This window comes from Dysidea avara, chromosome 7, assembly GCF_963678975.1.
Source record: "Dysidea avara chromosome 7, odDysAvar1.4, whole genome shotgun sequence".
Classification (NCBI taxonomy): domain Eukaryota; kingdom Metazoa; phylum Porifera; class Demospongiae; order Dictyoceratida; family Dysideidae; genus Dysidea; species Dysidea avara.
Window position 1 is genome coordinate 17543081 of NC_089278.1, and position 18008 is coordinate 17561088.

Below are 18008 nucleotides of genomic sequence, written 5' to 3' on the forward strand. Positions count from 1 at the left end.
ATACATACATACATACATACATACAATTTGATAATTAATTACAGTAGTGAAGGTTAAGTACGTAAATAAATTCATCCAAGTTTCTTGATTCTATTATATTAATTGGCAACTCATTCCAGTCTTTAACAGTTCTAGGATAATAACTATATTTATAGGTGTTGAGGGTTGCTTGTGGCAGAATGAAATGATTGGGGTGATGTTGCCTGTTACAAAATTGATTTCTTTAATAATGTGAGGGGATGGAGATTGGTAGTGTATTATTAATTATTTTATAGAATAGTGTTAATCTTGATGACTGACGGCGTTGTTGTAATGTAGGTATACTAAGAGAGGACAATATTACATTATTACTAGCATTATTACACATAACCGTCTGCTAGATGTTCTTTTAAAATTAACTACCACTCTGTGTGTTGTAAACGTACATGTCATCGTGGGTCTTTTTTCAACCATGTGAGAATGTTGGCTAGGCGCTTATTGTAACATGCCCTTCGAATACAGTGTGCAGCAAGGTGACAGATTAATGAGGCTACAGTTTAAGAGTAGATCAAGGATTATTTTATTATGCCTAATGTTGTGGTTATGATGCTAAGATGCTAGTTTTACACTGACTGGAGAAATTGGCACTCCAAAGAGTATGCGCTTCATTTGTGGTGAGTTCTAGCTAGCTACATTGTGTTTACCAGTTCTAGCTAACAGTTATTGAGTCTTCATGCTACTTATCATGTATAGTGTTCTTAGGCTGTCCGTAATCTGGAAATGACCATTTAGCCGTTTCCGCCATTCCACTAAATCTCATTTCCCCCAAATTTTGATTGCAGGTCACTAGTAGCCGTGTATTTCTCTGGGGGAGAATAAAAAGGGGTAGCTACCTACTTTACATGGATTTGATAGTTTCGATAATAAAAGAACACCCTCCCAGAACATATTGTTACATCACCAGACTTGGACAAATTCAAAGCACTTTTAGAAAATTACTTATTTAACTAATCACTTGCATGTTTACATGTACCATATACTCAATTCTGAGTCCTGTACATTACAAATAAATAAATAAAAGGTAGGAATGGACTAATTGTGTGGGCGGTAGATTATTATTCTTTAATCACCACCCCTAGCACAAATGTTTAAAAGTCACTGGAATCAATTTATAAAAATCAATGAGCTGGAGCCACCTGACCCCAGGCTAGTGCAAGGTCAAGTGCTCCTAGTGAAAGTGGACAGCCCTGATTTGATCTTAGACTAGCTCCTCTCAAGTGCATAATAGTGGAGTGTAACGGAGAATAACTATTAAATCCTGCAACGCAACCATGACATCACTGAACTATGTGACAACTCCTTCCAGAGAGAGATAAGGAAGGCTTTGTAAACACATGCAGCAGCAGCAGCGTGAACCCAAAAGTTGAGAATGCAAGAGAGATATAACAGAACCCATGCATATCAATTTCCCCAATACGTTGCTCATTTCTCGCATTCAAAAGTGAGGATACTTGCATGTGTACCACGATATGAAGGAGCATTAGCATTAAACACTTTGAATCAAAAAATATCTTCCAATGTTTACATCCCCGGAATCCTGAAGCAGAAACATCTACATCCTCAATGCTTTGATATGCAATTTTTACACTAAAACAATAAGCCTAGAAAACTGTTATATAGACAACCTTCTAAATTACGCAGACTCGGAACTAAACTTTATATAGCTTGATTGTGCAATCATACACCAAATATGTGACCTAATTTTGGAAAACCATCGATATAAGCACATTTATCAAAATTCGTTTTATTGGTTCTTTGTTGTCTACTGGGACAGAGGAATGGACTGGCTAAGTTTCAGCTTCATAAGATAAGCAGTGTGGGAAATACAGTAGTAGACAGCCGGACGAGCGAATAAATCAATATGTACAGAAGACCCCAAGAAAATAATCTACAGGCGCTTACATAAACCATCATAACTTACTGATACAATGGCGTATGAGTTGAATCTTTATTCAATGTATTCGCCATGCATTTGTGAGTCTACCAAGGTATAATTTTTGCCATGGGTATTCTTCTGTGATCTGGAAGGAAGGCAAATTCATTGAAGAAAGATCATCATAAATTCTTTTGTCACCGCAACGTAAACAAACGTCTGTAACTCTGAAACCCATCTGTGTATGAAAATGAAACAAGGAGTTTTGAACTCCATGTGAATAGGAGAACAAGATGATGCCCAGGATTTATCCACTGCAATGTCAATTCACCGACCAGCAAGGCGATAAAAACTTGCATAAATTTTTTTTCTGGAGCTTGCATTTTTTACCCATTGTTTTCAAATGCATTTTATTACAAAAGTACTATTGTGCATAGATCAACGGTTTTCTAAAATTAGTTCACATGTAGTCTCTTCCTTGCAGAATTCTCTGGGGTAGCGTTTATCGATTACAGACTATAAGTGCCCCTCTCAATTATAATCTCTAATCACCATGGATCTGTGAGGATAAAACTATATACCAAATAGAAGTAATTTTCACGTTTAAAGTTTATTTAAGTATACACCAAGGAACATCTCTTTTTGCATTATACATGCATGCACTTTGACATGCAAGCATTCTTTTAATTGATAATCATTATGCATGTCAACATAACATAGCTTGCTGCATATCAAATGTGCACACAAATAATGTTTATTATGATCAATTCAACTTTGCTGTAGTGCTTCATTCCAGCACTTTCATTTATACCAGTAAGCATCTATTTGAGTGTAAAACGTTAATTATAGGATTACAATAAAACAATTCTGTTTTGCTATATATAACATACCAAATTTAAATATTAAGTAACTAAACTGTAGATCAAGTTGTGTGTAATTATATCATCTTGCCAAGGTAGTTGGCACAACACACCAGAGGCAAAAGATATAAGCAACTTGAAGAGAAAAGTGTATCCTTAGCTAGATACACACATATTGCAACAAATAAAGCAAAAACAACTAAGCCCCACAAGTGAACATGGCATGCAAGAATTACAAAATAAAATGATAAACTTACACACAATTAAAAGTTATATATGCAGTATGTACAATTGCACACTGCTATAATCAGTGTGCAAGTACTTTTTCCATAAATGTTTGCCTTGAAAAAGATATTTGCTGTACCAAAATTTTGTCTATTAAGTTTGGCCAAATAGTGATGTCATTTAAAATGAAATTTACAAAATTCTGAAAAGAAAGTTATGAAATTGATAAATAGCAGTCTAAAACACTCAAGTAATTGCATTGCAAATTTTCTAGTGCTGTTCTAACGATCAGTTTTTTATATTCCACTTTTGGTTTCCCCTATTTATATTCCCTATATGTATATATATTAGCAGATTCAGAACTAGTGTTGAATGAGGTTCAGGGCATGTGAACTCCAGAGCCACTGAATCATTTGACACACGGTAATGTGTCACATGTTCCAGAAAATCAGCGCAGCACACCAGTATATTATTGAAGGAAGAAAGAAAATGGAATTTTCACACATTCGTAGCACCATGGTTGCTCATTCAAATTGGATAATCTTTTGTAGTAAAGTTTTTGTTTTCTGCCAGATATATATATATATACTGTAGCTAGGTAATCACACACACAATTAGGGAACACCTGTAAGAGTAGCAGTCAAAATTGCACAGGATTAAGCCGAGTGCAATTTTGGCTGTTACGAGTACAAGTATTTCCTATTTGCAAGACAACGTGTGTGATTGCCTACTAATCACATAGTGACCACCCTTTGTGCTTGTAGTGCACATGTATCGTAGCCGTTAACCTCTAACTGGTGATAGCATGGCACTTAAAAGACCTCTTAATCTGATTGGATACTTATGATATCATAAATTGTTACACTTAAAAGGCTTCATATTCATATGTTAGTAATAATTCTGACTGGCTACTAAAAATACCAATACTTGTTACACTTAAAAGGTTTCATTGTCAGTCTATATTTGATTGGCTATTTATTATAGTTGCACTTAAAATGCCTTTGTGATTCTGTTATTTCATTGGCTGTTTTTTACAGTGCAATTACAAAAACAAACAATGTGGATTAATTGCACTCCTACTATTGGAACAAATATATGGAAAACTAAATCACTATGTAATTAATAGGGTAATCCACACAACAAATTGAGCAATATCACCCAAGCCATTTCTGAGATATATGTAAATGAAGCTTCATTTATTCTTTTTTTTTACAGATTACAAGCCATTGTAAAATACAAATTTCATTTTTTAACCATGCTGAAATTTGGCACTTTCAAAAGTTAAAGGTGGTTCAAAGACTACCAATTTTCATACAAAATTGATAGGAGTTATGTTTAATCATGTGCGCAAAAACATAATTTGTCACACCTACAGGCTAAACCACTTGACAGAATAATTGAAAATCAACCTGTAGTTATCATGGATCAAAATTTATTGTGGGTTGAAATTTCAGCTAATGATCATGAATTTTATAATGCGAAACCAAACATGTGCGACAAGTGTACGATTGAATAAAAACAATTGTTGTCATGCCTATTCCAAAAGGTAATGAGCTGAAAATTGGTCTGTAGCTAGATATGGTTGTATGTGTACTAAGACCCCTTTGATGATTTAAAAGAAATCACAACTGTAAAAATCAAATACATGTATTCCTACAGTACTGTACAGTCACTCTAATAGAGCATGCAGCAAATAAAACCCCTGCAGCAAAATTGTTTTCAAATAGCAACAACAAACATACAATTAAATAATTATTGAGTAAGTGCATATTATTCACTTCTCTTGTTGCTCCAGAAGAAGAGTCCCAAAGCTGGTTGTAGCCTGGCTTTGCAAATGAAAATTGGTATGTATCTATAAAGCAGCAAATTCATGAGGACTTTAAAAAGCCAGTGAATATACATAGAAAAAGTTGTGAAATCAAAAGTGGTGGTGACAATGCCTTGATTAATTAAATGCTACACCAGCTTAGCTGTACTAGTATAGATATAATCACCGTGTCTCAGAGTAGTGTTACTAGTAATACAGCCTGTTGCTCACTTTATTATGTAGGTCAACACTGATGGAGCTATCAGTTTTGGAACATCAATAGGACCCTACTCTTCTGACCCGACTCCATTTGGTGGAGCCATACCATTAGTAGCACCATTCTGGGCTAACATAGACACCACACCAAACCAAGGAGGAAGGATATGGTATCGTGAAACCAACAGTTCATCCCTTCTCAGCAGAGCAAATGCTGATGTGAACAACTTCTTCTCAATCACAAGCTTCACAGCAACTCATTTGTTCATTGTAACTTGGGATCGTGTTGGATATTATAACCAGCAATTTGACCTGGTATAAAACATGCAGTTGTTGTCAATGTTAATGGATAGACTTTAACAACTAAGATAATAGTAGACAGCACTTCTTAGTTTTCAAGTTTATATATTATATAGATTACATCCTATGTTACACCACAATTTCAATTATCCAAAGTTCTGATCCAAATATAGAACTATGTGCCCCATACTGCCAATAATACTTAAAATTCACACTTTACAAGAAAAGCTTCAATTATTTCCTATCTCAATTTCTTTATTCCACCAAAGATTGGCTTCTATCACTTTAGCAATTAACTTTTATTATTGCTGTAACAGTTGCTTTAGTAATGTTTTGCATAATGTTTTTGCAGGTCAACACATTTCAGTGTGTGCTGGTCACAAATGATGTACAGACATTTGCAGTATTTTTATATGCCAACAGACAGTTACAGTGGATCAGACATGATAGAAATGTTGCATCATATGCCCAAGTTGGGTTCAATGCTGGGGATAACACTACCTTTATGACGCTTAATGAATCACGTACAGCAGCCATTGGTGACATTGCCATCATCAGTAATGTAGTAGTAAAAAGAGGATACTGGATATATCAGATCAGTGGATCAGATATTGTAGAAGGAAAATGTGAGAAATTTAAATGTTTGCATGTTAGTTAACATTTCTTCATGTATAGTTCCAGCACCCAGTGTAACTGTGACTGCCCCCAATAATCAGAGTGTTGGTCAGCCATTAACTCTGAAATGTAAATTAACTACTGTGAGAGGTATCACCAGTAGAGTGGATGTTGTGTGGAGTAATAATGGTACAGTGCTTGAAAGGGTGATAGGAGTCAACATTAGCTCCATTACAAGCAATACTACAACATACATAGACACTTACACTATTCAGCTACTTACAGTAGCTGATGATGGTAAAGTATACAGCTGTAAGATTTTGATTAACGCACACCCAACAATAACAATGAACAGCAGCATCATCCTGGATGTGGTTGGTAAGCATTTTTAGTAATTTCAAAATATGTAGCACATCTATTTATTCATGCATTTTGGATGTTAATGAATAACAGCTTTTAGCCAATAATATTTGCGTAAACAGTGACTAGTTTTTGATTGTTACCTAAGCTACCTAACAAAACAAAGGCATGCAGTTATCAGTTAATACTAGTATGTATGATATTATTTACTGTTGTACAGTTCCTCCTCCCAACATTACCACATCACCAAGTGGTACAGTAAAAGGAGCTATGGTTGGTGGTTCCCTACTTGTCCAGTGTATAGTTGATACAGTTGATGGAGTGGAGCCCAGTTTAGTAAACATCAGTTGGATGGGACCTGGAGGAGATTTAATAGTGAATGCTAGCAGTGTGACTGTCAGTCAAATCACATCCATTAATAACACTTACAACAGAAGCCTTCACTTCACCTCCTTGGTAAAAGAAAACAAAGGACAGTATACATGCTTTGTAATGATATTTGGCACAAGTGTATCGCGTTCATTTAAAATACAGGCTCTTGTTGGTAAGAAGTCATATGATACCACATATATAAAATATATATGTAAAGCATGTGCACGCACACACTTGACCTGTCGTTGTTTCCTTGAGCAAGAAACTTTACTCAAACACACACACACACACACACACACACACACACACACACACACACACACACACACACACACAAGAATATACTAATAGCTGCTATTTCAATGTTCGATCATGCCAATTTAGATACTGTGCATATATACCTGTGAGCTAAGCAGCTAGGTTACAAGTTGTGTAAACAAATCTGATAGCATAACTACTACCAATATGTATTATAGTGGAGGACTTGTGGTAATAGTAGGGGTATTTGAAACCCCACTTGGTCTTCAATATTTGCATGTATATACGTACACATACACACTATATACATATACATCTATGGATGCACATATGCACACTTCTCCTTTCTTCAATCCCACACATACATGCATGTATGCCCCATTCTATACGGTTTAATTCTCTGTATTACATGTAGTGAATAGACTTTAGGATTACCTGAGTAACTGTACTAGTGTACTGTACATCGTGTAACAATGTGCAATTATTTTATTATATAGACCTTACTGTTGCAAGATCATTCACATCAGTTAAGATATTAGAAGGACAGTCAGTCAATATATCATGTTCACCATCCATAATGGAAGTTGGTTTGACTTGGTTACGCAATGGAGTAAACATTGTAGCAGAAGAGATTACATTTTCTCCACCAGTTCTCAACCACAACCTAAGAATTGAAAATGCTCTACCAACTCACAGTGGAGTGTACACGTGTAGTGCTACAGTAGGTGAACTAACAGCTGAAAAAAATATCACAGTAACAGTTTTACCAGGTGAGTAATTGTGCTAGTATATTGTCTAATGGTGTATCCTTGATTATATGAAGACATACCGAGTAACTATGCCTAAATATGCACAGGTAAGTAAGGCAAGTGTGAATATATTAAAAAGTTACTGTAAAATTGAGCATCCAGATTGACTATGATATAATTTGATCATTGAGGTTATAAGATAAGGTTTAGTTCTGACAGAGGAAATGGTGAAGCATTATGAGTGTCCATGAGTACTTGAGGTGTTAATGTTATTGAGGTATTAATGTTATTGAGGTCTTGACAAAGCCATCTTAACGTTAACTCATTGAGTGAATCTTCATGTTTGAAACGAATCTCATTTCAAACTGTCCACCCTTTTATTGCATACATACACACTGCAGGTTTGCAAATCTTTTTATTCTATGAACATTCCTTCATCATATGGGATGTATGCCATAATAATTGTAATGGAGTATTTATCACCCATATCAGAGGAAGCAGTTTTGCTGACCAGATATGCCATAATTAAAGGCATATTCCGGGCCTTTTATACAGTTGCTTGTGCTTAGCTTGATACACCCACTTTCCATTTTCATAGGCATTCTGCATACAATGAAACCTCTCTAATCTGACACCTCTGTAATTCAGAATACTTCTATAATCTGACATGTTTTATATACCAAAAAGACTTTTATGTAATAGTTCCTTACTAATCTGACATCCTTGCTAATCCAACGCCATTTTCTTATCCCAAAATGTGTGTCAAATAACAGTTTCACTGTAGATGTAGAGTAATTGTACTTTCATGAACATTTGTGCATGCAACTTACTTTTAATTAGCATGTGATAATGACTTCTCTGGAGCTCTGTTCTGGCCTAACAGCAAACAGGATTCACTAGTTACTCAATCATGTTCAAAACTTCATCCCAGTTTTCGTTCTGGAGTCCGTATTGGTCGACAGTGTAGGAGTGATGGAAGTTGGTCACCAGTTGACCTAAGAAACTGCACCATGTTCATAGGATCCAAACCAGTTGTGATAGTCTACTTTACCATAACTGTGAACAATACTGACATGATGACTTCAGCGGATATTACTGATGATGTGAGTGAATCATAATTTTGTTTGGTTTCACATACATACTTACAAACATCATACATTATTATAATTGCATTTTATTCTGTTAGGTGTGGAGCTACCTTCAGAGTAACATCAATACAAGCATTTCTAATCGCACAAGTAGAATGTGGGAGTATAGTAATTCTGGATCACCATTAATTAGTTTTACATTGACCTTCAACTTGGAAACTATATCATCATTGAACGACACTACAGATGATATTCAAGACAACTTCGATGTCAATGAAAATTATATTTTGCCTGTAGATGTTAACTTAACTGATGAAGGCTTTCAAGTGTTGGTGTTTCAACCAAAATGTGAGTAATACACATTGATACTGGTGTGTATTGTATATATTGTGTTGTTGTGTGTGTGTGTGTGTGCATGCATGCATGCATGCATGTGTGCATGCATGCATGTGAAGGATTACTAATGTCCTACATATACACAAAGGCAATCATTAATGTATTTGATTGCTTTTTTTCCTGCCAGCATTACATTTTGAAGGTCTCCACTAAATTAATCATAAAAATACTATGATAATAACTATCTCTTACCATGAAGTGGTGAATGAAATGCTTTGAAAAGTTTTAGCTATATATGTCATTGTTATAAACGCTGTTTATTTTAACTTGGTGTAACTAACTACAGTGGAACCTGTCTTAGTGGCCGTCCGTATAGAATACCACCTTTCTAAAAAGGTCAGCTTTAAGAGTAGTTTATATAATCATACTGCTTACAGCAACCATTGCCTATAAAGGTCAAGAAATCATGGTGCAAGATTGACCAACTTAGACAGGTTTCACTTCGCATTAGCCTTCAAAATCTACTGTCATAGCATTTAGTAAAACAAGTAGCCTGATTATATGATAGTTTTAAATTGGCTAGCTAGATATCAACAGCAAATAAAGTAGTTCAGACTGCAGATCCTAGTATAATACCACAGAAATGGGTTGCTAGCCCTCCCCCCCCCCATTAATTTCATAATACAAGATTACGATACTCTAATAGAACAGTCAGTTATTCTAACAGATGATAATCACAATATAATAGAGTCAACTCAGCAAAGTTGAAAAAGATATGCACTAAGAGTGCAATGTGCAATATTCTTGTAAATCTAGTATAATAATGTCTTAGAAAAGTAAAAAGCTAAATCCGTAATAGTTAAAGGAATTTCCTTTTTTAGTACAAACCGTCAAAGTAAAATTATTTTTATCCATTAAAATTTCTAGAAATACAGTATATTTCTCATGATAATGCATTCATCTCATTTGCAGCAAGTTGCACATGCAGGGTAAATACCAGCAGTGAGAGTAGGATGTTTAAAGTTTGTATGGGACCAAGTGTTGCTCCATGTTTGTGTGATTCTAGTAGTTGTATGGTAAGTTGCATCCATATGACTTAATTATCAGTATCAGTGTAAGTACATTTTTAACAGTGTAATGGTCCCACTTTTGTTGGTGATAGACGTGGACGTGTCTGTGGACTAGACTCAGACAGTGATGGATTTCCTGATGTTGGTCTGGATTGTGATGAGCCATCTTGTGAAATGGTTAGCTAGTATAGTCATTAGCTATAAAAGTAAACAATGATGGATTGTGTAGGATGTCTGTCCTAAGATACATAGTGTTGTTGATGGACTGCAAAGAAGTAGATTTTGCAATGCAACAACTGACATAGGTAATATTATGCATATGTTATGATTATATCATAGCAGCATATACGTAATGTAGTAGAATATCTTTATTATTGACACAGTCTCCGAGGTGAAGATACTATCAAGAGTTCATAATATAGTAGTAAGAGAGAGTATCTAACTGAGATGCATTTATCAAATGCACTGCCAGTAGTACAGTATCAACACCTCACCCTGTTATATGTAGAATAGAGGCTTCACCATATTCAACACCTATCAACAGTTCTCTCATACCAGTAGAGTTGTATTAAGCACCAATCAATGTTTTTCCATACTAGGAGAGGCATTGATTTCATCAAAAGGTGAACTTTTAGCAGAGCATTTGTACAGGGTATATTGAGCGTTTGATACTCTCCCTCTTCTAATATTATGAACTCTTGATCAAGACACACGGTAGTGTGTCGTGCGGCCCAAGAAGCCAGTGCGCCACACCGTGAGTATATTTACAGGAAGAAAGTAAACGCAATTTTCGCACCTTTGTAGCTCTGTGATTCCTTATCCGATTGAAACCAAAGTTGCTACAGAAGTGCCGGCTAGGTAGAGGAGTCCACAATCTAAATTTGAAGAAAATCTCTCCAGCCATTTCCAAAATACAAGCGGCCAAAGTTTGGGTTTTTTTTCTTCATTTTTTCTTCTACTTCTTTTCGCACGCTTCACAAAATCCTCCATAAAACACGAATGCGTACTCCAATCAGGCTGAAATTTGGCATACGTAAAGGGCTCATTAAGGCGAATCTCAGTATATACCAAGTTTGGTAGGAATCCGATGAACATTCACGGAGTTATTACTAGGGTTGGGCGATATACCGGTATGACGGTAACAAGGCGGTATGACGGTAACAAGGCGATATTACAGCTAGCAATAACCGATACTGCCTTGTTTTTGAAAAACCGCCATACCGGTATAAATGGTTATTGCGATATCATAGCGGGAATACAGCTGCAACTACACACTTACACGTATTAACAATACCATATTGTACTTGTCAATCAGTATTTCAGCCTCCTTGTACTAGCAAACAAGCCTAACCCATGCCTACTACACGAAGCGATGCACTAATTATTAGAATACTTTTTTTTTATTCCCGCCTACCCCCCCTCAGTACAAAAGGCATGTGTGCTGGACACAACTGAAACAACAATAATGGGGACAATTAAAAGTCCTTAGGGCCACTTACAAGACCCAGTTCTGGGGAAGCATCAGATGATCTGTAAGAGATGGAACGGCTTCCCCGGATGCACATAGTTGCAGATCTTAAAAGAGAAAAGGACAACAAAGCCACGCAAGAGTGCTGCTGTAGGTCATGGTGTTACTTTTGGAAAGTAACTCAGCTAAACGGCGATAAAAAGTGACTGCTTCCCTGCCCATACCCCCAGTTGTTGAGAAAACTAAAGGAGTGAAAGATGCCAACTCCACCTCACGGACACAGTCACCATACTCCCTCTTCTTCTGTTGCTCATGACGTCTATATACAGGTATTGCGGTAGCTCTGTGCATTTGGATGAAACACCCTAATGTCAAAATAGGCACTTTGCCGCCTCCCCCTAAATCCACGAATGTGAATATCGGCTCTGGCATCATCTTGTCGGTTGGCAGACTGAGGAGTAATTACTTCTCCACTGAGAGATTGAAGAGGTGGTTCGATGGCAACGTCATTACAAACCTTAGACAGTAACTCAGCTGTGATGTCAAGTAAATCATTATGACGCATGAATGTTAAGCCACCATGCCGACATATCATGGCATGATCAGTAGAAAAATTGGCACCACAAACACAGTGACTAGGAGTAGCTATTCAGTAAATTCCAATCATAACGCAGGTGGAGTGCATCCCAGAACTCCTGTTTAGTTAGATGGAAACCTTGATCTTGTAGTGGCAGGGCTAACAACCAGGAAGAGGCTCCAGGTTCGCTATTTAAATCAACAGTTCTTTGAAGTTGTGTAGAGAGACTGTTCCTAATCTCCAGGGCATGTTCCTTCGTTGCCATATGCCCGATATACATTATTATATTTTATTACTGTGCAAGACCTCAAAATAGAGTATAAAAGCACACTATTATTATATTTTATTACTATGCAAGACCTCAAAATAGAGTATAAAAGCACACTATAGTTATAAATTAAGTAAGGATTTAAAATGTTCTACATTTGATGAATTAATTACAGATTCCGGAAGATTGTTCCATTGTCGAATTGTTGAAGGGAAAAAGGAGTAGTGGTAGGAGTTGATTCTGGTGGGAGGTGGTAAAAATCGCAGTTAGTGCCCTGCACGCGAGGCACATGTACTGGATGCAACACTACTCTGATTGTGGGATGGAAATTCTGGCCTCACCTTAGTAAATTATCTGCTAGCTATATACATAGGAACTATGCCTCCTTTCTATGCACTCCATGGCATCTCTATAAGTTAGGCTGGTTTTTCCAAACTCCTTGCAGTTGTGGTAGCTAGTAAACAAAGTTCACCCATGCAAATATATGATGTATGTGTAAACAGTTTTGAGTGTACTTGCTATAGTTCATTTCAATACCGTGATATTTGCAATAATCGTGATAATAAGCTCCACAATAACCGTAGGAGGAAATTTTCAATATCGCCCAACCCTAGTTATTACCGATTATTTGCGTAAAATATGGTCGAAGGTCTGTCACGCCCACAGGGTAAACCGCTTGAAGGAATGAGCTGCAAATTGCTATGTAGATGAAGTAACTATCGTAGGAGTGCCTTTTTGTGGTTTGAAAGGAATCCAGTTAAGGGCCATCGAGATATGACAAAATCCAACCTGTGTAATAATTACCGGCGCGATCGATTTTTATGAATAAAAAAACTATTAGTTTTCACGCCTACCAGGCAAACCGCTTAGAGCAATGAGCTGAAAATCGATGTGTAGCTGGAATAATTATCATAGAAAGTCCTTGCAGTAGTACAGAAGAATTGGATTACATACCACTGAATTATGATTCCAAAGCCAACTACGTGTAGCATATGCGAGATCGAGATACTCTAATAGAACAGTCACCCTAATAGAGCATTCAGCTACGTTTATAACTTAGTCCATTATAGAATTATATTACATTGCAAATTATTCTGTAGGGAGTTCAGCTACAACAGTTAATGTTATAGACAATTTTTTTTTCACTACAAGCAAGTCACCCTGTAGAGAGTTCAGCTACAAATATGTTGCTGTATAGATTCAGAACATTATAAGTCACACTGAAGAGAATTCAGTTATAAACAAGTCATCCTGTATAGAATTCAGCTACAAACAAGTCACTGCGTAGAGGATTCAGCTACAAAAAGCTACCCAGTAGAGAGTTCATCTAGATCAGCTACAAACAAGTTACTTTATACAATGTTCAGCTACAAGTAAGTCACTCTGTAGAGAGTTCTGCTACAACCAAGTCACTCTGTAGTACAAACAAGTCACCGTGTAGCTGGAGAGTTCAGCAACCAATCAAAAAAACCACTCTGTAAAGAGTTCAGCTATACAAACATGTTATAACTCTATAGAGAAAGTTATAACTCCATAGAGAGATCAGCTACAAGACATCACCTTATAGAGAGTTCAGTTACAAAGAAACCACCATGTAGAGAGTTCAGCTGCAAACAAATCACCCTGTAGAGAGTTCAGCTATGAACAGATCACCCGATAGAGAGTTCAGTTATCTTGTAGAGAGATCAGCTAGAAGGATCACCTTGTAGAGAGTTCAACTGCAAATAAATCACCCTGCAGATAGTTCAGCTACAAACAAGTCACCCTGTAGAGAGATCAGCTACAAGAAAATACCTTGTAGAGAGTTCAGCTACAAATAAAAACATCATAATATAAGAGCTTAGATGCAAACAAATCACCCTGTAGAGAGTTCAGCTATGAACAGATCACCCTGTAGAGAGTTCAGCTAGAAAAAGTTATCCTGTAGAGAGATCAGCTAGAAGGAACACCTTGTAGAGAGTTCAACTGCAAATAAATCACCCTGTAGAAAGTTCAGCTACAAACAGATCACCCTGTAGAGAGATCAGCTAGAAGAAATCACCTTGTAGAGAGTTCAGCTACAAAGAAACCACCATGTAGAGAGTTCACCTGCAATCAAATCATCTGTAGAGAGTTCAGCCAGAAACAAGTTCACCCTTTGGAGAGATCAGCTAGAAACAAGTCACCGTGTAGAGAGATCAGCTACAAAGAAACCATCCCATAGAGAGTTCAATTACAAACAGATAACCCTATAGTGAGTTCAGCTAGAAACAAGTCACCGTGTAGAGAGATCAGCTAGAAACAAGTCACCCTGTAGAGAGATCAGCTAGAAACAAGTCACCGTGTAGAGAGATCAGCTAGAAACAAGTCACCCTGCAGAGTGATCAGCTACAAAGAAAACATCCTGTAGAGAGTTCAATTACAAACAGATAGCCTTATAGAGAGTTCAGCTAGAAACAAGTCACCACGTAGAGAGATCAGCTAGAAAAAGTTACCTTGTAGAGAGTACAGCTACAAAAAAAATCATATAAAGAGCTCAGCTGCAAACAAATCACCCTGTAGAGAGTCCAGCTACAAACAGATCACCCTGTAGAGAGATCAGCTAGAAGAAATCATCTTGTAGTGAGTTCAGCTACAAAGAAACCACCATGTAGAGAGTTCAGCTGCAAACACATCATCTGTAGAGAGTTCAGCCAGAAACAAGTTCACCCTGTAGAGAGATCAGTTAGAAACAAGTCACCCTGTATAGAGATCAGCTATAAAGAAACCATCCTGTAGAGAGTTCAGCCACCCTGTAGAGAGTTCAGCTAGAACAAGTCACCTTGTAGAGAGTTCAGCTACAAAGAAACCACCATGTAGAAAGTTCGGCTACAAAAAAATCATCTGTAGAGAGTTCAGCCAGAAACAAGTTCACCCTGTAGAGAGATCAGCTAGAAATAAGTCACCCTGTAGAGAGATCAGCTACAAAGAAACCATCCTGTAGAGTATTCAATTACAAACAGATAACCCTATAGAGAGATCAGCTAGAAACAAGTCATCCAGAGATCAGCTAGAAACAAGTCACTCTGTAGAGAGATCAGCTACAAAGAAACCATCCTGCAGAGAGTTCAATTACAAACAGATAACCTTATAGAGAGAAACAAGTCACCGTGTAGAGAGATCAGCTAGAAACAAGTCACCCTGTAGAGTGATTAGCTACAAAGAAACCATCTTGTAGAGAGTTGAATTATAAACAGATAACCCTATAGAGAGTTCAGCTAGAAACAAGTCACCGCGTAGAGAGATCAGCTAGAATCAAGTCACCCTGTAGAGAGATCAGCTAGAAACAAGTCACCATGTAGAGAGATCAGCTACAAAGAAACCATCCTGTAGAGCGTTCGATTACAAACAGATGACCTTATAGAGAGTTCAGCTAGAAACAAGTCACCGCGTAGAGAGATCAGCTAGAAACAAGTTACCCTGTAGAGAGATCAGCTAGAAACAAGTCACCCTGTAGAGAGATCAGCTACAAAGAAACCATCCTGTAGAGGGTTCAGCTACAATCAAGTTACACTATAAAGAGATCAGCTAGAAACAAATCATCTTGCAGAGTTCAGTTGCAAACAAATCACCCTGTAGAGAGTTCAGCCACCCTGTAGAGATTTCAGCCACCCTGTAGAGAGTTCAGCTAGAACAAGATACCTTGTAGAGAGTTCAGCTACAAAGAAACCACCAAGTAGAGAGTTCAGCTGCAAACAAATCACCCTGTAGAGAGTTCAGGTAGAAACAAATCATCCTGTAGACAGTTCAGCAAGAAATAAATCACCCTGAAAAGAGTTCAGCTACAAACAATGAGAGTTTCAGCTACAGTTCAGTTATGTAAGAAGTTACCTTATTAACTACAGTATGTGATAATCATCATTCAATGTTAAATATACAAATATTTCATCAGACAAAAGCTATACACACTCCTTTGTTCCACAATTCCTACAGTAAAGAAAAAAACAAGTTAAAAGGAAGCATCAAAGCCATATGGCCAGTTTTGTGGCTTGCAATACAAAAAGAAGTGATATCTAAACCAAAACAGCCAAGCTGTAAAAAAAGAGTGCGGCCCCCAAAAAGGCCAAGGTGAAAAAAGATGTGAAATCCAAGGTGGCAGCCAAGAAATGGCTGTGATGGTAGGTTAATGGCAAAAACTTTAATTACGACAATTCAGGTGAATTTGGTGCCGAATCCTAGTGGAGGAGGTAATGCAAATTCACCTGAATTTTCGTAATTAAAATTTTTGCCATTAACCTACCATCACAGCCATTTCTTGGCCACCACCTTGGATTTCACATCTTTTTTCACCTTGGCCTTTTTGGGACGGCACTCTTTTTTTACAGCTTGGCTGTTTTGGTTCAGATACTATATATGCCGGGTAGTTGTAACATGGGTATGAGTGATTTGCCTGAAATATACGCACTCGCACTCGGGCGCAAATATACGCACAAGCACGAGGGCGCAGCCCGAGTGCGAGTGTGTATATTTCAGGCAAATCACAAGTGCCCATGTTACAACTAATATATTCCACTTTGGTGATTCACCTGCAAGTGTGGGGAAACTGCAGGAATGCTTTGCGAGTGTATTTATATGGGACCATGTGAATTTCGATTGTGGATAATGTTGTAAGAGCAACGACAAGGTGCTGCTGAGAGGCTCAACGTAAGTGTATCGACACGAGCATGCAGACTGCTTCGATTGTGGGTATGCAATTAAACACAGGAAGCCCAAATACGAGCTGAACAGCTCATAATGAAGCTTAAGTTATAAAGTACTTACTATACTAGCCATGAATAAACTAAAGCAGTGAATATGTTTACAGCACTATAATGGCCTAGTCAATTAAGCGCCATGCCCAGTCACTACAAGCATGTGACATCACGCCAGGTGTCAAAACAGCAATATAAAGACATTCAAGTACACTAAAGTACTTACTTTACTAGTCGTCATGAATAAACTAAAGTATTGAGTAATATTGTTAACACTAATGGCCAAATCAATTTAGCGCTACGCCTAGTGTCTGGACATCGCCACGTGACTATACAATCAAAACAGCAATATAAACTAACCTGCGACCCTCTTCATTCAGTAAAACAATGAACTATCTTTTTCCCCAAGTCCATGATCTATGCTTTGGCTCACTTCACAAAATTAAAACCCACTATCAATCCTGTGAAGTGTCACTATATTAAAGCAGAGATCACACAGTTTCATCAAAGAAATCAGATGATTTCTGAGAATACTTGGAATGCATTAATGAGAATAGGAGGGATATAACTTGTATATACTACCTCCATTTCTCGTTAACGTATTCCTGAGCACTGATAGCAGTGCTATTATACCACTTATACACTTTCTCTTCCCTTTGAAGTAAGGTGTGAAAGTGGTATATATATAATGTAGCAGAATTTGACAACCAGCAGCTTCCATTGGTGGATCTGAGGGGGGCTGAAGTAGGCCTGCTCCTAATATTCCGGCATAATTGTGAGAATAATAGGTCACAAATTTCGTGAGAATAATTCCGGAA

At 37.2% G+C, this 18008-nt stretch overlaps 1 protein-coding gene across 1 annotated transcript in view; it reads left to right on the top strand.

Annotated features, from left to right (window-relative positions):
- LOC136260644 (uncharacterized) overlaps positions 1 to 18008 on the top strand; it is a 35223-nt gene that overhangs the window by 1045 nt on the left and 16170 nt on the right. Inside the window, exons 2-11 of the mRNA XM_066054465.1 lie at positions 5048 to 5335; positions 5673 to 5946; positions 5996 to 6313; positions 6516 to 6839; positions 7423 to 7695; positions 8515 to 8777; positions 8861 to 9110; positions 10071 to 10174; positions 10232 to 10345; positions 10398 to 10473. Of these exons, the coding sequence (XP_065910537.1) occupies positions 5048 to 5335; positions 5673 to 5946; positions 5996 to 6313; positions 6516 to 6839; positions 7423 to 7695; positions 8515 to 8777; positions 8861 to 9110; positions 10071 to 10174; positions 10232 to 10345; positions 10398 to 10473 (2284 nt within the window). The remainder of the gene's footprint in view (positions 1 to 5047; positions 5336 to 5672; positions 5947 to 5995; positions 6314 to 6515; positions 6840 to 7422; positions 7696 to 8514; positions 8778 to 8860; positions 9111 to 10070; positions 10175 to 10231; positions 10346 to 10397; positions 10474 to 18008) is intronic.